General features: G+C 37.9%; 4 protein-coding genes and 1 pseudogene across 4 annotated transcripts; 3 read left to right on the forward strand and 2 right to left on the reverse strand.

Moving 5' to 3' along the window:
• Positions 1–1,578: 1,578 nt before the first annotated feature.
• On the reverse strand, positions 1,579–3,215 carry LOC137732505 (uncharacterized). The gene is made up of 2 exons (XM_068471823.1): positions 2,521–3,215; positions 1,579–2,030 (listed from the first exon to the last, which is right to left on the reverse strand). Exons 1-2 carry the CDS (start codon positions 3,069–3,071, stop codon positions 1,622–1,624), a joined length of 960 nt encoding a protein of 319 aa, XP_068327924.1. The 5' UTR covers positions 3,072–3,215; the 3' UTR covers positions 1,579–1,621.
• A 1,319-nt stretch (positions 3,216–4,534) lies between these two features.
• LOC137731425 (ultraviolet-B receptor UVR8-like) lies at positions 4,535–6,932 on the forward strand. The gene is made up of 7 exons (XM_068470533.1): positions 4,535–4,800; positions 4,880–5,032; positions 5,348–5,506; positions 5,705–5,872; positions 6,076–6,207; positions 6,321–6,404; positions 6,531–6,932. The coding sequence occupies exons 1-7, from the start codon at positions 4,578–4,580 to the stop codon at positions 6,821–6,823; spliced, it is 1,212 nt and encodes a 403-aa protein (XP_068326634.1). The 5' UTR covers positions 4,535–4,577; the 3' UTR covers positions 6,824–6,932.
• A 91-nt stretch (positions 6,933–7,023) lies between these two features.
• On the reverse strand, positions 7,024–10,556 carry LOC137731424 (protein PTST homolog 2, chloroplastic-like). The gene is made up of 8 exons (XM_068470532.1): positions 9,715–10,556; positions 9,258–9,384; positions 8,630–8,825; positions 8,321–8,529; positions 8,000–8,145; positions 7,776–7,923; positions 7,403–7,471; positions 7,024–7,320 (listed from the first exon to the last, which is right to left on the reverse strand). Exons 1-8 carry the CDS (start codon positions 10,302–10,304, stop codon positions 7,225–7,227), a joined length of 1,581 nt encoding a protein of 526 aa, XP_068326633.1. The 5' UTR covers positions 10,305–10,556; the 3' UTR covers positions 7,024–7,224.
• A 2,692-nt stretch (positions 10,557–13,248) lies between these two features.
• LOC137731353 (protein NRT1/ PTR FAMILY 2.13-like) lies at positions 13,249–17,320 on the forward strand (annotated as a pseudogene).
• A 1,322-nt stretch (positions 17,321–18,642) lies between these two features.
• Positions 18,643–21,305, forward strand: LOC137731354 (protein NRT1/ PTR FAMILY 2.13-like). Its single transcript, XM_068470456.1, has 4 exons — positions 18,643–18,841; positions 18,933–19,150; positions 19,661–20,253; positions 20,420–21,305. Exons 1-4 carry the CDS (start codon positions 18,643–18,645, stop codon positions 21,303–21,305), a joined length of 1,896 nt encoding a protein of 631 aa, XP_068326557.1.
• The last annotated feature ends 598 nt before the right edge of the window (positions 21,306–21,903 follow it).

A 21,903-nucleotide genomic window follows, 5' to 3' on the forward strand; every position in this document is an offset into this window, starting at 1 on the left:
TAACTTAATATGTGTGGCTAACAGGCTCCAAGAAAGAAAGAAAAGAGGGCACCAGCTTCCTCACCAGTTACAATCAATTATCATTCTTGAGGACAATTTCAAGGAATTAGAATTTGACTTAACCATAGAAAATTATATCATGTACATTTTGCTTAAGTTCTATCGATTACGACATTGCATATTTAGTGAGAATTTGAACTTGAATGTGAGAGAATTTGTATATACCACAACTCATTTCAGAAGATACGTATTTTGTGTGATGAATTGTTGGGTATATATGTTAGAATGTGAGTATGATAATAAGATTTAAACCCGGTTATAATGTTCAAATTGGTACGTAAAAATCTACTAGAAAAGATGATGATCGTTCTATTTTGTTTCGGATTGAAACTCAATATGAATACTGCACCTTACACTCGAAATTGGACAAGAAAATCAATTGCATTTCTTATGTTGATTCTAATATAAACACAACATGAAATGAACTAATATATGGTTTGTTTGGGAGTGCTTTAAAAATAGATTTTGGATTCGAAAGCATTTAAGTGCTTTTTGAAAGAAGCACTAGATACATTCTTCTTTCAATAAGCACTTAAAATACTTTTGCAAGATCCACTTGGATTTTTACTGATGATTGATTTCAAAAATATTTTCATCAAAAGCTTTCAGTCATTTTAAAAACACTTCCAAACGAGTCTAAGAATAGTGATCTATGCTGTTACAAAAATATGCTTAATTTTTACCTATTATTAGTTTAACCTTCGAGCTTCTACTTCCAAATTATTATAAGATGTATGTTTGCACGTTTGTGATTCCATAAAACAGTGCAAGTCTGCAGTTATGGAAACAGTGTAAGCTTATATGAGCAGTCGGATTTACCTTTCAACCCTACTTTGGGCCACTTGAGATGCCTACAAATCATTCAAGCAAAAGCAATCCAATGCTAAGGCCCAATACGAATAGTTCACCTCGCCATCCACTTCAGTCCCAGAATGCTCAACTTCCAACTCCTTGAGAGATTCTCAGGTGTTACCGATTATATACAAGCATGCGTCTATCTCGCTTGCCATGATGAGAGAGATATGCACATGATTGTACAAAACCAATGAGTAGGAAAAATTCCCTCCAATGCTAGAATGTTTCATTCTTTAGCAATGCTTGGGAAATAGATTTAGACAAGCGGAGAGGATAGATTTAGATCGACAACTAAACCTATCCCATATGTTCCCAATCATTGTGTTTAACAAGCATAATTCATCAAATGACAAGGCAAGACAAAACTTAACCCAAAGGCAAGCATATCATAGATCACAGCAACTCAATTCCGATACATTTGCTTTAATTGCCCCGAACCACAACTGAACAGATCAAATTAGTAACACAGTACAAGGTTATTAGGGTTTATGACCGCTAAACTAAATATTCAAGAGTCGTCACACATTCCTTCATTTTCCATATTCACATCATCGCAAAGCATTCATAGATTTTCGACAACATGTTGAGTATTGAGTCAAATTATCCATTGAAAATTTGAGAAAACAGACATGTAGCAAGTGGATGGATACTGTACACAATCTTAAAAACTCAACCATCAGTTAAAATTTAAAATTTCATGTCAGTTTCATGAGCGAAAAGACTTCTTAAGATTGCGAAGGATGGTCCACATGAATGTGGAAATAAAGAAGAGGACAATACCAGCAACAATTGCGTATTTGAGGCCAAGGTTCACCAGCAAATTTACCAGAAGCCCGGCCAGCACAACACCAAAGAAATTTGCAGACAATGCTGACCAGAATGGCATGTCGAGAATCGAAGCTATGAAGGCCCCTGTCCATGCTCCTGTTCCGGGGAAGGGCACAGCCACAAAAAGCATCAGACCAATCCACTGGAACTCCTCTACGGGGCCAGCCTTCTCTTTAGCCCTCACAAATAGCAAGTCAAGGAACTGAGCTGCGGCCTTGTTCTTTCCAGCAAGGAACGATGCAAACCTCTTCAAGTAAAGTATGATGAAGGGCACAGGAACCATGTTCCTACATATACATAGTCCCAAACTCAGTCAATTCCCAGACTCCCTTACTTCATGAATTTTAATGAAAAACTTATAGATCACAAAAATATCACATTGGACACCACAACGCCATCGCTAGTGCAGAAAGGTAAAATGCTAAAACTTGAAGCACCCTTTTGATTGAATGGGCAAGGGGCAATAGACATTACGAATGTCAGAACTTCAGACAGACATTCTAGCGGCCCACTTTTAATAACACCGATAGCAGTGGAACCATTCACTATGTTCTGTCTTTCAATCTGTCAATTTACCGATGTGGGACGTTTTACATTCTTCATCGAGTACAAAATACTAAATGCACCATAAGCAGGCAGATTCTATCAAACAGATACGAAGCAATCATTAAAGGCAACATCGTAACTTGTCAAACAACATTGGCGAAACAAATCCCAACAAAACTCATGTAGAATTTAAAAAGTGCTGATTGGCTATAGTAGGGAAAAAAGACTAACCCAAGAACAGATAGAACTGTTAGCAGAACAGGCTTAAGTTGCAACCAGTAACCAACAGGAATAGCCCCACGAAGCTCAATGACCGGAAGTGTGGCAAGAGCAAACACCACAGCCTCATCAGGCCAGCCGGAGCTTCGAAGCACCGTCGCAATCTTCAAGCCAAAGTTGGAGGCTCTAATGGAATCAGCCGCAGCATTTGCATCCCCGGAAGCCGCGAACCAGGCAAGCGACACAGATGCCCAGATCAAAACCCAGAAGGCAAATTTGACCGGCCGCTCCTCAAACAACGGCAAAAGCTCATCTTCCTCGTCTGTTTCAGGAAACCCACGTGAGGAAACTCCCGTTGCAGCGCGAGCGAGGGGTGAAATTGCTAAAAAGGGATTTGATTGGGGCAAAGTTTGAAACTTAAAGTCTGCATTGGGGCTGAAAGGGGATTGTTTGTTGCGGTTAGTGATTGGGCGGCAATTTTTTGGTGAAAATACGAAGTGGGTTTTTCTGAGAGACAAAAATGACGTCAATGGCGATGGGGATGCTGATAGAGATGCAGCCATTGCTGCAGAGTTCGATTGATAGAACCCAAAATATTGTGGCTTTCGAATTGAGGCAAGGTTTTAGGGGGTTTCTGTTGGGGAGTTAAGCTCTTTGAGTGAGGATTTTACTGCGTCCAGGCAGGGATTTATAGACACCCATCAGAATATCCGAAAGTGGGTGGAAATTGTAGGGTGGTTTTATTTAAAGTTTGGGTTTTTATAGTGAAATTTCCGGAATTGGCCAAGGTTTTGAGATGAGCATCGGGGGCTGAACGGCACAAGGTAACAAGCGTGGAGGAATTAACGAGGTTCCGATGGAGTCAAAAGTTATGCACTGAGTTGTGGGAAAGCTACAAATAAATTGGTCCAATTTTCTCTCAACAAAGACAATCGGAGTTGACTTAGTTATTGCATCCCCTTCCATTTTTACGTAATGTTATATGCCACTTGGTATTACTGTATTCCTCTTCAGGTATTAGTAAGAGATTTGAAGCTCGATTTTCGTTAAATATGAATTTGACTCTCAAGACAAGAAGGTCATAGAGAAACTCTTTTTCATTCATTTGTCTCGAACTTCGTGAAAAACTCCATTCTCTCTCTCGTTACGATAAAAAAAAGTAATAGTGATCACCACTACTTTAGTATAGATAATATCGTTTGTTAAAAAAAAAACAAATAAATAAAAATTATACACATTTCTTGCATTATAAGAAATGATCCCCATTCCGTAGAGTTGATTTTTCACGCACACTCTTGTTACAAACTACAACAGATCAAAAGAAATAGTTGGTTGTTTTTCATTTTTCTTACAAAATACAATATTACAAAAACTACTTCATTTTCTTACGGATAAAATATCATCAAAACTGTGTGTGTATGTGATACAACCCATGATATATTGATATAAGGTATTGTTGGAGGACTTTTTTAGTGTGCCGAAACACTGATTAGTACACTAATTGTAATATATAATTGATTGTAAATTTAAAAATAAAAATCTAACTGATTGTATTATAACGCTGTGTTTCCGAAACTTAAAAATTTTATTAGAGTTGTAGTCATTATAATTGTGGTCAGTACCACCAATAGTCAACCCACATGGACGGTCAAACTCCGAACTCACACATCACTATATCGCAACAACAACCCGGGAACTGAACTGTCCACTCGAACATCTAAACGAAACAACACCATGAGCCGGAAGGGAGATAAACCCTACTTCTCCCACCACGCCCACTACTCCGGGTCCAAACGCCTCCGTCCCCTGCCTCCTCATCCGGAACCCGAAACCGAGCAAATAGTAGGGTCCCATCCGGATCCAAATAGTGGGATCCTTCCTCACATCTTAACTTAACATCTTCCAATTAGAAATCATTTATTTATTTAAAATTAAACACATTTTTACGGGTCTATCCAAGCCCAAGATCCTTCAGTCGGAGCCCAAAGAGCCCAAACGATGAGAAATTTAATAGAATCACAGAAAGCAGAAGTTATTGAGAAGGAAGAGTATCAGGGGGCACCGTAGTGATGAAAGAGAGTGAAGAAAGCAGAGTAGCAAAGCACGACGATGAAGGAAGCAGCGAGCAACAGATATGGAGTTGGGGGGCAGGAACGGACGGGCAACTGGGCACGGGCAGGCTACAGGACGAGCACCTCCCTCAGCTGCTTCGCCTCCCTTCTCTCTCCCCCGCCGCCGGATCCATCTGCTCCCTCGCCTGCGGCGGCGCTCACGTTCTCGCCTTAACCTCAGGTCTCATCCTTTCCTTCACCGAATACCATAAAACTTACAATTTTTCTTCTTTCTTAGAAAAAACAAACATCTGTTGCAGGTGGGAAGGTGCTGACATGGGGAAGGGGCACGTCTGGTCAACTGGGTCATCCTGATACGGTCAACAGTCCAAATCCTAAGTTTGTAATGTCTTTGAACAACCTCTTCATTACTCATGTTTCTGCTGGTTGGAACCACTCCGGTTTTGTTTCAGGTATTCTACTTTAAACTAATATAGTCCATGTAGAACTCGGGTGCATAGGGGAAGCACGTTTCCTCTAACCAATGTGGCTATGCCGACGTCCGCTCTCAGGCAGTTGATATTTTACATTCTGTGGTGGAATACGTTAGTGAATCTCTGATAGTTTTACGCATGTTTGTATCCGTCGAGAATCGAAAACCAAGTTAGATTTTGCCCAATAGTCGATTTTTTCTTCTTTTGCTGCATTGTGTTTAACTTGGTGGCAACTTCAAGTGCGGGGCTTCTTAACTTATTTCTGGTTCTCGGAATTTTCTCGCTTGTTTTCAGATGCAGGGGATCTTTTCACGTGCGGAGATGGCTCGTTTGGCCAGCTCGGGCATGCTGATTTCCAGTCGCATTGCTATCCTGTCAAAGTCCCCTTCTTTGTTGATAAGAACGTGGAGCAGATAGCATGCGGGATGCGCCATTCGCTTGTTTTGGTGAAAGGTAATTTGTAAGGTTGATCTTGTATATTTCTCGCTGACCCGAGCTTTAAGGTAGAGATGCTGATTTTTATGATGTATATGCTTTACGACATGCTTAAAGCTTTGCAATTTTGTATTACAACATGAAGGAATTTCATTTATTCAATATTTAGCCTATTAGTTCGAGTGTATAATGTTTCTCAAATCAAGTATATTGCAGGTGTTTCAGGGGATGAAGTTTATGGGTTTGGTTCGGGGAAGCGTGGTCAACTGGGTATCTCTGAGGATAAGATCAAATTAGTTAATATTCCTCAACAAATTCATGGAATTGACAGCGTAAAAATCTCTAGCATTGCTGCAAATGGAGATCAAAGTGCAGCGTTATCTGGTGAGGCCAACAAACTTACTCTTTCTTGATTTGGTCATATAAAACAGATGATATTGCTTCTATCATGGATGCCGAGCTTTGAAATCTTCCAGTCGATGTAAGAGCTAAGAACTTTCCATGCCAGCCACTGTCCAATTGAACGCTATTCGCCTCAGTAATTTAGTTTTCTGATTGCTGTTTTCTTTTCTTGCCTATGACATTAGCTGATGGGCATTTGTACACTTGGGGAAGAGGGTTCGGTGACATCTTAAGCGCTCACTCCCCACAGCATTTATCTACATCGTTCTTGTTTACCAAAGTTGCTGTCGGATGGAATCATTCTTTAGTATTGACGGGTATGGGCATTCATTTCATGCCATAACGAGTTCCGTTTATTAGTTTTTTGCTTCCTTTTACCTGGTGAAAAGATGGTGTCCTTATGTAGCAGCCTCGAATATATTTTCAACAGGTGGAGAAGTTTTTATGCTTGGTGGAAATCACCATGGAGTTCTTAGTAATCCTGAAAAAATTACTCCAATAAAGCACTTAGCAGGTAATGCCTTTGATCTGACCCAAACAACACTCGCATAAACTTGACATATCTGAATGATCATCGTACATTTGTACTAGAATTGCGATCACTGCTGATTGCGTGTGTGATTCTTTGCACATTTGACAGATCCGAGGGAAGTTGTCCTGGAGAAAGTCCCCGACCTCGAAGGGAGTAGAATTGTGCACATTGCAGCTGGAGCTGAGCACTCTGCTATTGTGACCGAGGATGGAGTGATTAAAACATGGGGTTGGGGTGAACATGGTCAGCTTGGCTTGGGAAATACAGATGACCAAACGAGTCCTCAAGAAGTGAGTTTCGGCCACAAATTTCGGAAAGAAGCTGACACAATCGAGATTTACTGCGGTAGCGGGTTTACAATTGTCGTAAGAACTTCACGTCGCTGTTCTCAGACAGATTAACAAACCATTTACCCGAGCTTTACCTAGTTCATGTTGTGTAAGTATATGTTATACAGGGTTGTATTATTTGGACAATCATTTCTAATACGAAAAAAGAATTTTAGTTTTACTACCTAATTAAGCAACGAACTTTACTTTCGAAACAAGAAACGCTGCAGAGTGATTGTCGAGATAGAAAAGTAGAAAGTTTCCTGGGAAACTCTTCATTGAATTACTTGTCACAATTAAAAAATTCGGGTTTTACATGAAAAAGGAGAAACGACACCATGTTACGTATGAATCATGACAGAAAAGAATCACGAGTTAAAATCTACTGCCTATATGTTGAATCTGGGGAAGAATTGGTGCTTGTTCTCGATGAATATCCTCTTACGCTTGCTGGGGGGCTTCCGTTGAGTGTGTTATGTTATGATCAGGATGTTGTTTTCGTATCCGTTGTTGCGAACAATTGGGCGTAGGGGATCAATCCGCCATTTACCATCGACAATGAACTTGATCTGAAATGCAAGATGAAAAAACATTAATCGACGGGGTTCTAACGTTGTAAAGACTCGACCACATATAACACAATTTACTTGCCTCGTATCTGCCCGGATACAATTTAAGGCACAAGGAGAAGATTCCTGTACGCAACTTCTCCATCTTTCTCTGCAAGCAACCACCACAGGTAACAACATTTGTATTACAAAAGCAAGTAGAAGACTAAATACTAAGAAACATTACCACAAAGTAGTACTAATATTTCCGAAAATGCAGGTAAATGCAAGTATAAATACCTCACAAAACAAAAAAATACATGCACATGGTAATATAACTTATCAATCTTTTAAAGTATTTCCCCATCTAATAATAAAAGCTAAGTAAGAAAATAAATGAACGAGTGGACAAAAACATGGATCCACTAATATTACTTGAGCCTAACCTAACTGATACATTCAAGAGAAGATCAGACCTGGGTCGTCCAACCATCATATGATCCAGCTATGAGAACTTCTGAGGCTGAATTCGGCCAAACTATGCAAGCAGTACGAAGAAGTTGTAAGGTCCTACGAGCATCATTAATCCTCTTTTGTTTCTCCTCCACAATCTTTTGCGCTTCGCTGGTATGGTTGGGTAAGATGTCAATGGTAAAGTAAGTTATAGTCTTGTTTTTAAACTAAAATAAATTGTGCATACATTATTGCCATTGCCATCTTTCCTTCCAAAACAGCCAACTTTGCACGTGTTGACCGCAACTTGTCCTGGGCATGCATAATCTCATTTTCCTGAAACTCTAAGGTATCTGAAAGCTTCTGCACATCTTCAGAGGAGCTTTCATGACCCTGATGAAAAATATAGACGAGTTTAATATGATGCCCCAAATCCTCCAAAACATTATCACAGCATGAGAATGCTGCTCGGCAAAGAAAACGAAAGTGAATATATTGTTAAAATTTTGGAGTAAAAACTTTCAAAATTTTCATACAAATTTACATAACGAGGACTGATCATCCCCACCTTCTGTGCTGCAGCATCATCAGCTTTAGACCTCAATGAGCGGAGTGCAGAGGAGAGCTCTGATTCAAGGTGCTTAATCCGACTACGTATTTGCTTGTGATCGATCTCTTTCTTATCAGAATCCAGTTTAATCCTTTGATAAGGTTCATGAAATATTTCATCTCTTGAACCATCCTTTAGTCCCATTTTATCATATGAAAATTCATCAGCTGTACATTACAAACATTTCATTAACAATCAAAGGTTACTTGAACCAAACCATTTAATCATAAAGCTACTTAAAAGTGAAAACAATTAACTATAAAATACCTTCAAAATCAAGATTCGAAACTCCAGCCCTATGGGTGCTCCAAGTTCTCCACGTGTCAGGTCTGGGTGAGTCTGTTAGCACACCATTGTTTGAAAGAGAACTGCTGTGGTTAGGCCTGTCTCTTGAATCGTTAAGAATGGCTTTGGTGGGGTTTAATGATGCAGGTCTGCTGCTTCTAACAAGGCCAGCAACTGTCTTTTATAATATAACAAGCATCACGTTATGTTATAGAATTTCTACATGCAAAGGAAACAATCACATCAAACTCTTAAAAATAAATTATTTTCACGCAGATGCTGTAATGGTGACTGCCCGCATAAAAGTTATCCTCCCTTTCAAGCTGCAAATGAAATTGACAGTGAAAAGGCCAAACTATAGTTAAGGTTTCATTAACGCATGCTGATAAATATAAAATTTATTTTGTTTATATATTACCAAATCCTAAAGAAATATACCGAATGCAATTCGACTCTCAAATATCTATCATCATCTTACCACCATAACGGAATATAGAAGTACATCTAAACTGAAAACTAGAGAAAATTTCAGGACTTTACATAATGCTTGCCCCTACAATATCACCCCACCAAAAGACAATCAATTCAAAATAACTTAAAACCAACTTACTACATCAGCAGAGGAAGCACTGCCTTCTTTCTCTCCCAAAGCAAACGCAAGTGCTAAATTTCTCTGCTTCTCCAATCGATTCAATATACCTACAACGCCAGTATTGTCCTCTGTTGTAGCAGCTTCTCTACACAAAGCGAACATTTGAGTTGATTCCCCTTCCTAAAAAACTATTCATCGATTCAATTGTTGAAATAGAGCATCAACAAATAACGAATATCTTGTCATCACCTGTTATTTTGGATAATAATTCTCATCCACACAACCTATGGTGCACTTATTCAATGAAAATTTTACCATTTGAAGTGGTTCTAAGTCAATCTCTTGGTCCAAAGATACAAACATTTTGCACGTCTCTTTCCAAATTAAAGACAGAGAAAACAAATAGAACAATTATACCATGGAATATAACAAATCTAAAAACATCAACCAGTTTCAATTATAACAGAATCCTCACAGTGATGATCTACCAGACGACGAGGCTACTTGAGAAGAATCATCAAGAATGGAAGAACCCACGCCGGAAACCCCAATTTGACTGCTGCTCGAGGCACCGCTGTCGAATTCTTTCGCCATTGTCAAATCCCAATTCTTAAATTTGCTTTCTTGAGCTCTCTCTTCTTCTTCCAAATCCCAACCCAACGAAAGCCAACCACCTTTCTTCGCGATAGCATCGACCAAATCTTCTCTCCCAGCTTCCAGCAGTTCCTTCTTGCTGGGAAACGCCCCGGGCTTCTTGGAGCTCTTCATGAACTCCAGAATCTCAGCTTCCAAGTTGAAATCATCCCCCTCGCCATCCCAATCTTTACACCGCCTCGCAAACCCAGAACACCCACAATACAACCCGCTGTAATCGTACCGTTTTCTTGACTCAGAAAACCCTACAATCAAAGAAAACCCGCTCATCGGGTGAAGCCGCTGCCGCTGCCTGGCTATGGCTCTTGAATTGACGACGAAAAGAATCGAGAGAGAGGCGCGAGGGATGAAGTTTGGGGAGGAGCGGGGCGGCGGGAGGAGGTGGGTCGCGGCGGTGGTGTAGGAGAGCATGGCTTAGGCATTTCAACGAACAGTTGGAGGGTAAGGTGGAGAAATGGGAAAAAGGAGGGAGGGCGAGCGAAGCAACGAACAAAACCACCGAAAAGCGTAGACGGACATTAATGCGGAAGGATGCGAAATAAGCTGATGATGTACGAATTTAAATTTTTAGAATAAGTTTTCCATTTTTTTATAATAAAAACAATTGTTTGCTGATTACTGTGGCAGATATTTGGGCGCGCAATGTGGAAATTTGAGAGAGAGAGAGAGTGTGTGTGTGTGTCATTAGCTCGAGTTTTAATCGTTAATTAATGCATGTTGGATGAGGTTAAAAGGAGGTCTTTTCTTTCTTTTTTTTTAATGAGAGATTCTTTTTTGAAATCGAAGGTTTTATTGGTTTTTAAATGTTGTTGTTATTCTTAAAAAAAATTTCATTGTCATAAGACGTTATTGATTATGTGAAAATATCTTTTATTAATTAAAGATTTTGATGTTATGTCGTTCGTGTATATGAGATAGATACAGGAAAACCTCAGGCGTTCGTGTCGACTAAAATGGTTTCATGTGGAACTTGAATTCAAAAGATCCCCCCCTTGTGGTGTGTCTTAGTCCTTGGGCGTGGAAGCTCCTGTCCAAAAATTTATCAAGTAAAAGGGGTTTATCTTATAGGATTAATTCCAACTAAACATGCATGTTCGGTTGGTAAAGTCTCCTAACAAAAGCAACGCTTTATTTGGTATAAAAGATTGGAACAAAATGTATAAGTTATTATTTTCAATGAACGTTGAAAGTGGATGAGAATGGATTTTCATTTTGAGGAGAATACATGACTGAAGCTTCTCTCTTTCGAGGGTGCACCGGACACCACTCGACGTGCCATATTTATACGTCGTTCTCATTTCTAATCATATCTTTTTGAGAGGGTTAGAATTGATTTCTTAACGAGTAATTCATATTCTGCTTCCAAGTTGGATGCAATTTATTGATGCATTCCCTCAACACCTTAGAAAAGTAACTTATCTATTATAATTCAATGATCTATACCAAATGAGAAACAATAGAAGAAGAAAAAATCTCACTTATCAATTGTTTAATATCTAGTGTAATAATAACTAAATGTAATAACAATTCGGTTTATAAATTTTCGGGTGTGCTATCCACACACTCCTTTTTACTTCTCACACATCTTTTGTTAATTTCTGTCCGTTGATCCTCTTTAATTCATCCAATCCGACGACCGAAAATTAAAAGAATATGTAAGAAGTAAAAAGAAGTGTGTGGATATCACACCTCTAAATTTTTTGTCCCTTTCAAAATGCAACATTTAAGTGTTTTGACTATGAAATAAAGTTTTTAGGAATTTATTTACCCTTAAACCCGCGGTTTGGAAATTATGGTCGCGTACAAAAAATATTTCTGAAATTGGGTAGTGGGATCAAACATCATGTCTAAAATTTGAAATATATTTGGATGCTATAAGTAATAATTAAGAGGGAGGTAGTTACTATTAATAACCTTATTAGGAAATTTCGAAATTTGGGTGCTTAAAACACAATTAGTTTAATTCATAAGTTGGATTCGGTAGAATCCAGGCTCTGGATACTCCATTGGTGTATTTAATTGATAATTTGAGAGACTTTAATGGATTTATAATCCATGAATTTTTATGGAATTTAATTGATTTGTAGAGATTCCATATAAAATTTTGATTCAATTCCCTTAAAATCTTATGGGGAGATGTGAGATTTATGGATACTTAAAATACATTACGAAATCTCTCAAATTCCTTATAATTTCTCAACTTTCTCAAATTCTTTAAAATCAATTTCTAATTAAATACACCTGGAATGTTATAAACTTCTTTGAATACACCAGGATTTCTAAAGATTTTAATAAACTTTCTTAAAATTCTATTTGAATACACCTTGAATTTCAGAAAATAACTTAAAATCCTGATTGAATACCCCTAAATTCATTAAAAGAATTAAAATCCCAATAGAATACACCCCCTAAATTTTGTATATCTACGCTTAAGTAATCGATTTTTTTTTCCAGGGAAAAAAGGTTAATAAATCGATTAGTTTGGATAAAAATATGGCTGAATGCTCAATGGATCAAGGACGTGAGGTATAAATAGTTGAGAGATGGAAGATTTTGCCAATGTCCACAGGTTAATCAGAAACCAAATCACAAGAAGGATGATGGGGGATAAAAGCAACTCTTTCTTGTCCCTCTGCTTTAGAAAACTCAAATGCGACTCTCCGTCCTCGTAGCCATTATTGCAGCAAAAGGATGAAGATCTTCATCAGTTACTAGATCCAAACACAACCAAAAAAAAGTTTGGATGGAAAGCCATGCCTTACATCCTAGGTACGTTTCTCGCTTTCTCAAGAAATTTTTCATGTTACCGGATCCCATAACTATAGAGCACTTGTTTAATATCGTGATAAGTGTTGTACATTTGTGATATACAATATATTTTCGACGACACAAAAGAATTATTTTAACTAGTTCAGGACCTATATATAAAACGTAGAACCTGCTCATTTAAAAACGAGCCAAATAAAATTTGATCTTACGATTAGCCAGATCGAACCATGATCCAAAAAATTAGAATCGAATTCAAACTGGCTCATCAGGCCCGACCCTTTTAACATGCCTAATTTGAGTCCAATCTTTCTCTCCCTCTTTTTTTTTTTTTTTTTTTTTTTTAAATTTCCTTTTATTTTCTTCGAAAGTTATACTTCGGCTTGAGTTGCCTAGTTTGGCTTGGATTCCTCGTATCAAAACCGGAAGATGCCTGCCTTGTTGCATGGGGGGGCACGTGTCCGTCATGCCCAAGGTAATTGGCTTCTCCTTCGCCGAATTTCTCCCTGCACACATATAATAACGTCCTCCATCACACTCCTCCAAATTAACATCAGACCTAAAGAGAGAGAGAGAGACCAGAGAACAGATGGCGAGGGATAAGAAGAGCAGCTGTAGCAGCTCTTTCTTGTCCTTCTACTCCCCCAAACCCACCTCAATAACCCCTTCTTCTTATGATAACCACTCTCCTTCCTCCGAGCCATTATTATTGCCACAAAACCATGACCAAACAAGGCCTGTGTGGAAGTCCATGCCTCACATCTTAGGTGTGTGTGTGTGTGGGTGTGTATATACGCGTGTGTTTATTTATTCTTCTTTGAATTATTCATTCCAAATCTCAAAAATAATTGCAAGCGGAGAAAATAATTGTAAGAACCCATTTTTCCCATTACATATTTTAACTTTTCACACGCTTGCTCAATTTTCAGTTGTTAAATCAAATGAATTGTAAGAAAATCAACGGTAAAAAATTAACAAAGTGTGCGAGAAGTAAAAATGAATGTATAGATAAAACTATGCATTATATATACATGACTTTTATTTGTGTGAGTGCAGGTACTGAATCAATTTCGATGAAGGCAACATTTGGAATGACAGCAAATTTAATGGTGTATTTGGTGAGGGAGTATCACATGGAGCAGGTGACTGCTGCCAACATAATTAACATTTCGATATGCTCCTATTGTTTATTATCAATCGTTGGTGCCTCCATTGCTGATATTTATCTAGGCTAATTTCTCACAATTGCTTTCGCTTCCTTAGCAACTCTCACGGTACACTACATTTTCTTAAGGAGAAATTAGGTTCTCATCCTTCCTTTTGCTACTCCTTTGATTAAAACCTTATTCATTTTCATTTTTTGATCAAGGTTCTTGGTATTAATAGCATCATTAATTATTTCAATAATAAAATATTTTTTATTTCTAAATATATTCATTTAAAGTTAAAAATGTTACAATTAGTATATTTATATTTATTGTCACATTCCGGCCCCGGACGGATCATTTCCCGGGCCCGCTCCACCACCGTAGCACGATATTGTCCGCTTTGGGCTTACCATTCCCTCACGGTTTTGTTTTTTTGGGAACTCATGAGCAACTTCCCAGTGGTTCACCCATCATGGGATTGCTCTAGCCCCCTTCTCGCTTAACTTCGGAGTTCCTACGGAACCCGAAGCCAATGAGCTCCCAAAAGGCCTCGCGCTAGGTAGGGATGGGAATATACATGTAAGGATTACTCCCTTGGGCGATGTGGGATGTCACAATTCACCCCCCTTAGGGGCCCGACGTCCTCGTCGGCACACACGCGGCCAAGGTTAGGCTCTGATACCAAATTGTCACATCCCGGCCCGGGGCGGACCACTTCCCGGGTCCGCTCCACCACCGTAGCACGATATTGTCCGCTTTGGGCTTACCATTCCCTCAACGTTTTGTTTTTTTGGGAACTCATGAGCAACTTCCCAGTGGGTCACCCATCATGGGATTGCTCTAGGCCCCTTCTCGCTTAACTTCGGAGTTCCTATGGAACCCGAAGCCAATGAGCTCCCAAAAGGCCTCGCGCTAGGTAGGGATGGGAATATACATTTAAGGATTACTCCCTTGGGCGATGTGAGATGTCACATTTATGGCTAAATTTTTTATCGTATATTTTTATTTTTAGTTTGTACCCATTTTTAATTTGCAATCCTTTTTTAATTTGTTCCAATTTTCTTTTCAGTTTTAATTTGTACCCATATATTAATTTCTTTTTGTGCCCATATTTTATAAAGTTTTATTTGTATTTGTACCTATATTTTTTTATTTATTTTTACCCATTTTTAATTTTGCTAAATGTACCCATGCTAATTATATGTACCATTCATGTAATTTTTTTTCAAATTTTTAATCTTAAAATGTACTCATTCTTAAATATACCAATTCGTTATAGGTAAAATGTACCATTTTTTTTTATATAAAATCTACTCAATTTTTTTCTAATCCATTTTTAAACTTATATGGGTACTTTTTTTTTTTTTTTGTTGATTTGAGAATGTATCCATGTTAAGTTTAATCGAAGAAATTTACTAATATTATTAAGCCTAATATATATATATATATATATTTTTTGGTGATTTTGAAGAATGTACCCATGTTTTGGTACAATAATTTTTTGGTTAATTTTGATGAATGTACCCATGTTTACACACACACACAATAATATATTTATATTTTAATATTTTTAATCCCACAAATTATGGTTTTTTATTTAAAATCTCATTAATATAAACAACTATAAATTTTAATTTTTAATTTAAAAAAATATAGTAACGTACATAAAAATAAATTATCACATTAATTTCAGGGACTTGGATCAAAAATTGAAAGCCAACAAGGTTTTAGTCAAAGAATTTTTATGGTTAGGGACCGCATCCAAAGTCTCCATTTTCTTAATCTTCTCAATTAATCACCATTTATTTATTTTAATCATAGTTATAATCAGCTTAATTAATTGCCCATTAATCATTGATTAGGGAATGGTAACAATACCGTAGTGCCACAACTGAGGCCTCCACCTTGCATCCTTGATGATAGTCTGCAATGTGTCTCCAGAGCTACAATTAATAACCCCAGCCGGGTTTCTTGCTTGCTGGGTTATGCTGGTTGGGTATAGGAACTGGAGGAATTAGGCCCTGCAGCATTCCCTTTGGGATCGATCAATTCGACTCGACCACCATAGAAGGAAGAAAATCAGTGGGTAGCTATTTGAATTGGTACTACACTTTATCTAGTTTGGTACTGATGATCAATCAAACCCTAGTTGTGTACATTCAAGACTCTGTGAGTTGGTCAGTAGGGTTTGGGATCCCCACCCTGCTCATTTTATGTACAATTCCCTTGTTTTTAGCGCGGTCCAAAATTTAGTTCTACGTGAAGCCGGAAGGAAGCACATTTTCCAGCTTTGCACATGTTCTCGTTGCAGCGTACAAGAAGCGGTGTCTCAAGCTTCACAATGACAAAAGGGTACGCGGAGTTTTCTTTGACACTTCACCAAAGGTAGACGGAAAAGGAAATGTAGTACAGTCCAAGCTCCTCCTCTCAACAGAATTTAGGTAAATATCTTGGATAATTATCCGTCCACAAATTAAAGCTTGTAAACTTTGTTGCGTGATATATGTTTTTGTCCAATGGTTTGAACCGTCAATTTTGGCTTAGCTTGCAACATTGTTGCAAGAATATGTAAGTCCCCAAACTCAAGTACAATTAACTGACTAAATTGCTTTGCATACTCATACTAAATCCATTGCTATTTTGGTGGCTCAGATTCTTGAAGAAAGCTGCTTTAGTGGTGGGCAATGAAGTAAGCGATGATGGATCTTGCGCAAATCCATGGAGGCTGTGTAGCATCCAACACGTTGAGGAGGTAATATGTGTTGTAAAAACTCTCCCAATATGGGCTTCTGGTGACATTTTCTTGATTGCATAAGCGCAAGAAGGAACATTTGTAGTATCACAAGCCCTAAGAATGGACCGGCACTTTGGACTGAATTTTGAAATGCCTGCTGGGTCAATCAAATTGATGTCAATGATGACAGTAATTATCAGTCTCCCATTGTATAACCGTGTCCTACAACCAGCCATAAGAAAAATCACTAAGCACGAAAATGGACTCCCGGCCCTGCAAAGAATAGGAATCGGGTATTTCTTCTCGATTCTATGCATGATGGTGGCCAGACTAATTGAGCAGCGAAGAAGAGCTTTGGCCACGTCACAAGATTCATCAAACGGGATAGCAGCCATGTCCGTGTTTTGGCTATTTCCACAGCAAATATTGCTTGGTCTTCTTGAGGTGTTTGGCACTGTTGGGCACATTGAGTTTTACAACAAAGAGTTTCCTGAGAGCATGAAAAGTGTTGGGAATTCTCTGCCATATCTTTGCTTGGCCGGGGCTCTACTTATTTGAGTAGCGTGGTGGTGAGCATTGTGCATAGTGTTACAGGAAAGCATGGTCAACCCAACTGGTTGGACAATGATATCAATGTCGGCAGATTGGACAATTACTACTTCCTGATAGCTGGTTTGGGGGTGCTGAATTTTCTCTATTTTCTATCTTGTGCTTGTGGATATACTTATAAGGCTAGTGTAAAAGCAGGAGAGAGTGTAGAAACCAACCCTATTGTCTAAGAAAGCTTGAGGGCATCATTGTAACCTGCTGGATTTATAGTATACAACTATTAGTCTATTACAGTGTATTTATCTCTATTTGTAAGTGAGAGATTTTATAAAAAATGTCAATTTATCTTTATTTGTGAGTGAGAGTTTTCATAAATAAAACAATTTATCCCTCTGCTATAAGAATTTATCCTTGTAACCTGTTGGTTTTAGAACAAGTTACTATATATTATTGGCTGAAACATTCAGTGATTCACATCATCGAAGTTTGTTTGTCAGTTCAAAGTGGGCGGGTTGCGGGATTTCAATTGTTTTACATTGCAACCCGATCGACGTTTTATAATGCGACGATTCCCACTTAATCTCGAAACAAAAGTCATTTTTCACTCCTATTTTCTCCCCTTAGAGTCAATTATTTCTAGCTATTAGATTATTAAATAAATCAACGAAAAATCACAAGACATAAATAAAATGATGAATACAAAATGGAAAAAAACAAGTGTGAAAATCACTATGACCTATCTCGAAAAACTGGCCTTGATATGGTTAATGAGTTTGGGGGGTGATTCTTAAGAGATCAAATCTTCTACAACTAAAATGAGTGTGGCCTCTGCGGCCCCAATAATTAAATGACACGTGTTTCTAAACTTAATTTTTCTTAATTTTGTTTTCATAAACTTAATATGTGTCAAACAATGATTAGAGTCACGAAGAGACCACACTCATTTTAAGTGCAAAAGATTTGATATAGATTCTTACACTATAACATCACCAATTCCTCACAAAAATTATAATTTGATCAAACGTCAAATAATGTAAGAAAATTGAAACCTTATAACTTCTCCCTAATTTTAGTGGTGTGAAATGTACTTAGTATTGATATTTTAATATTTTAAATTACTATTATTAGAAAGGAGAAAGGAAAGCATTCGAAACTATCATAATAATTTTGGGCAGAGTGAAATTTTAAACTCAAGACGTTACTCAACAACCTATCCACTAAGATATTAGACTACATAGAAAAATGAAAAATGAAAGTATAAAAGAACGAACTTTGCCTCTAGAGGGCTAAGTACATATATTGGAAACTGGAAAGTTTACTTGGTATGTGTCACCAAGTTTGTCTTTGCTTCCCCATAATTAATGACCAAAAGAAAACTGCCCTCTTTTCTGTGCAGAGATGCCTCAAGAGCTTGACAAGTCGGCATGAAAATATGGAAGCTGCCATCATGCATGGGGGGCACGTGCCCTTCATCAGTTCCCCGATATTTTGCCTGTATATGTGCTTAACCAGAATCCTAATTAATTAACACGACTGCGAGGGAAAGAGAAGAATGGCTAGGGATAAAATTAAGAACAGCTCTTTCTTCTCCTTCTGCTTCATCAGAAAACTTAAACGAGCAAACCCTAACTATGATCAGTCTCCATCCTCAGAGGCATTGTTGCCTCCGAACGGTGACCATCTCCACCGATCTGATTCGAGCACAGTAGTCCAATCAAAGCCCGGATGGAAGGCGGTGATTTACATCTTAGGTATAATATATTAAGATATATATGAGCATTTTTATTTACAGAGAAATCAAAAGCTACAATTGGGAGGTTTTTTATTTTTTATTTTTTGCAGGAAATGAATCAATTGAGAAGATGGCATCATATGGGCTGACAATAAACTTCATGGTATATTTGGTGAGGGAGTATCACATGGAGCAGGTTCCTGCTGCCAACATGATTAACATTTGGGCATCTTCCTGCTTTTTATTGACAGTCATTGGTGGCTTCATCGCTGATATCTACCTTGGCAAATTTCTCACCATTGCCTTGGCTTCCTTTGCAACACTTCTGGTAAAATTAGCTAATTTATGTAGCATAATTTTGTAGTTTATTTATGTAAGATTAATTAATCATGATTAATTAGTTTAGGTTAAAGTTAATTAGCAAGTTAGCAATTATATTAGGTATTTTTGGTACTCTACGTCTTAGGGTTTTCTATCTGTATGTTACCAAGGTGCATTTTTTTCCGCCAGTGTGCTAAAGCACTATCTACAAATGTTGCCATGAGTATGAGGTATATTTATGGTGGCTTTGATCCTGACTGATTCTCTCATCCTAACATTTAATAATTTAACCCACTAATGCTATATTTTGTCAAAAAAATAAAATAAAAATAAAAAGAAGGTCATGGCAACATCTAAAACGTTTAGATATATATGTTTCTGTCTTTGCAACGTGTAGTCCTCTTATTTCTTTTGGTGCCAACGAAATAAAAATCAAATTTGCAATTACTTTTTTCTTCTTTTCTCTTTCTTTGATTTGTTAACAGCTTAACGAATAGCCAATTAATCTCATGATTAGGGGATGCTAACAGTAACCCTGACAGCCTTTGTGCCACAACTGAGGCCTCCACCTTGCACCCTTAATGGACAACAACAGCAATGTGTCTCCAGCACAAAAACCCAGCTGGGTTTTTTGATTGTTGGGTTATGCGGGCTGGGTTTAGGAACTGGAGGAATTAGGCCCTGCAGTATTCCCTTTGGCGTTGATCAATTTGATTCCGCCACCGTCGAAGGAAGAAAATCAGTCACTAGATTTTTGAATTTGTATTACGCTTTGTCTTGTATGGTAATTTTGATCAACCAATCCCTAGTGATGTACATTCAAGACTCTGTGAGTTGGGCATTAGGATTTGCAATTCCTACGCTGCTCATGTCATGTGCAATTCTCCTCTTTTTTGGGGGGTCCAAAATTTACTTCTATGTGAAGCCGGAAGGAAGCACATTTTCCAGTTTTGCACAAGTTCTTGTAGCGGCATACAAGAAGCGTCATCTTAAGCTTCACAATGATGATAGGGTTCGTGGTGTTTTCTCCGATGATGATTCATCAAATGGAAATGGCAATGGAAATGGACGTAGAGTACTCAACAAGCTTCATCTCTCAACAGAATTTAGGTAAATATCTCGAATAATTCTCTAGACTCTGAAGTGTACTGTCCACATTTTCTCCAGTGCGTCATCAAATGATGCGGACCGTTATCACTATTTGCCTTCCCTAACTTAATTACATTCCAGGATTGTTTATATGACTAATTTTCACTTCTAAATTGTTGGCTCCCAGCTTCTTGAAGAAAGCTGCTTTAGTAGTGGACAATGAACTAAAAGATGATGGGTCTTGTGCAACTCCATCGAGGCTATGTAGCATTCAACAAGTTGGAGAGGTAATACGTGTTATGAAAATCCTCCCAGTTTCTGTTTCTGGTGTCATCAGCTTGCTGGCCCTTGCCCAAGAACCAACATTTGTAGTATCACAAGCCATGAAAATGGATCGTCACATTGGACCGAATTTCGCAATCCCTGCTGGCTCGGTCAAAATGATGTCAATTATGACGCTCTTTATTTCCCTTACGTTGTATGACCGATTCTTACAACGAGCCCTAACAAAGTTCACTAAATGTGAAGATGGGATCCCACCTCTTCGAAGAATAGGAATCGGGTATTTCTTCTCTGCTATGTGCATGGTGGTGGCGGGACTAGTTGAGCAACAAAGGAGAGCTTTGGCCACATCACAAGCTTCATCGAACGGGGTTGTAGCCATGTCAGTTTTTTGGCTATTTCCACAGGAAATGTTGCTTGGACTTTGTGAGATGTTTGGCGTTGTTGGACTCCTTGAGTTTTACAACAAAGAGTTTCCTGAGACCATGAAAAGTATTGGGAATTCTCTGCTCTATCTTTGCTTGGCCGGGGCTAGTTATTTGAGTAGTGTGTCGGTAAGCATTGTGCATGGGGTAACAGGAAAGCGTGGCCGGCCCAACTGGTTGGACAATGATATCAATGCCGGCAGATTGGACTATTTTTACTTCCTGATTGCTGGTCTGGGAGTGGTGAATTTCTTCTATTTTCTGTTTTGTGCTCGGGGATATGCATACAAGACTAGTGCAGAAACAGTAGAGAGTTTAGATACTGACATTACTGCCCAAGAAAGGTTGGGGCATCCTTTGGTTTAACCATTTGTCTTGTAAACCACTAAACCTAATGGTTTTCTAAACCCATGTGTTTAGTTGTATAATTAAATCCATCAATTAACTGTATTTAATTGTATATGCATGTATGTCTAATAATTATTATTATCACATAGAGATACATAATTTAACGCTTGATCACTGATAAATTCATACCTTAGATTTTAAAAAGAATAACTTGTAGTTAACATCAGCTAGTAATTGATTTAGAAAAATAAAATAGGATTGTCATTGGTGATTCATAACTCTAGTTTTCCATCACTTGATTGTTAAACACTATTTTTGTTGTGACCTTTTATATATCCGTCACTTGATAGTTAAACACTATTTTTGTTGTGACCTTTTATATATCCGTCTTATTTCTTGTTAAATTAAAACCCAGTCTAACCTCCTTTTGTGTTTAAGTGCGCATCTATGTGTTTAGTTAAAGTATATATTTTCTTGTTAAATTAAAACCCGTCTTATTTCTTCCTTTTGTGTTTAAGTTGAGAAATGCAAGGGAGACATTTTTTTTATGAACTCTCAGTCACCTCACAGTTTAGCATCAATATACATACTAAAATTATAAAATAATATGTCAAAA

Source organism: Pyrus communis, chromosome 4 (assembly GCF_963583255.1).
Source record: "Pyrus communis chromosome 4, drPyrComm1.1, whole genome shotgun sequence".
Classification (NCBI taxonomy): Eukaryota; Viridiplantae; Streptophyta; class Magnoliopsida; order Rosales; family Rosaceae; genus Pyrus; species Pyrus communis.

Bases quoted from the DNA above. Each gene is read 5' to 3' on its own strand.
- LOC137731354 (XM_068470456.1), top strand. From the start codon at position 18,643: ATGGCTAGGGATAAAATTAAGAACAGCTCTTTCTTCTCCTTCTGCTTC. The intron at 18,842-18,932 runs GTATAATATATT...TATTTTTTGCAG, and splicing joins GGCGGTGATTTACATCTTAG to GAAATGAATCAATTGAGAAG. The intron at 19,151-19,660 runs GTAAAATTAGCT...TCTCATGATTAG, and splicing joins CTTCCTTTGCAACACTTCTG to GGGATGCTAACAGTAACCCT.
- LOC137731424 (XM_068470532.1), bottom strand. From the start codon at position 10,304: ATGCTCTCCTACACCACCGCCGCGACCCACCTCCTCCCGCCGCCCCGC. The intron at 9,385-9,714 runs GTGAGGATTCTG...CGCTTTGTGTAG, and splicing joins TCGTCTGGTAGATCATCACT to AGAAGCTGCTACAACAGAGG. The intron at 8,826-9,257 runs GTAAGTTGGTTT...ATATTATAAAAG, and splicing joins GTGCTTCCTCTGCTGATGTA to ACAGTTGCTGGCCTTGTTAG.
- LOC137731425 (XM_068470533.1), top strand. From the start codon at position 4,578: ATGAAAGAGAGTGAAGAAAGCAGAGTAGCAAAGCACGACGATGAAGGA. The intron at 4,801-4,879 runs GTCTCATCCTTT...CATCTGTTGCAG, and splicing joins CGTTCTCGCCTTAACCTCAG to GTGGGAAGGTGCTGACATGG. The intron at 5,033-5,347 runs GTATTCTACTTT...GCTTGTTTTCAG, and splicing joins CCACTCCGGTTTTGTTTCAG to ATGCAGGGGATCTTTTCACG.
- LOC137732505 (XM_068471823.1), bottom strand. From the start codon at position 3,071: ATGGCTGCATCTCTATCAGCATCCCCATCGCCATTGACGTCATTTTTG. The intron at 2,031-2,520 runs GTTAGTCTTTTT...ATGTATATGTAG, and splicing joins ACAGTTCTATCTGTTCTTGG to GAACATGGTTCCTGTGCCCT.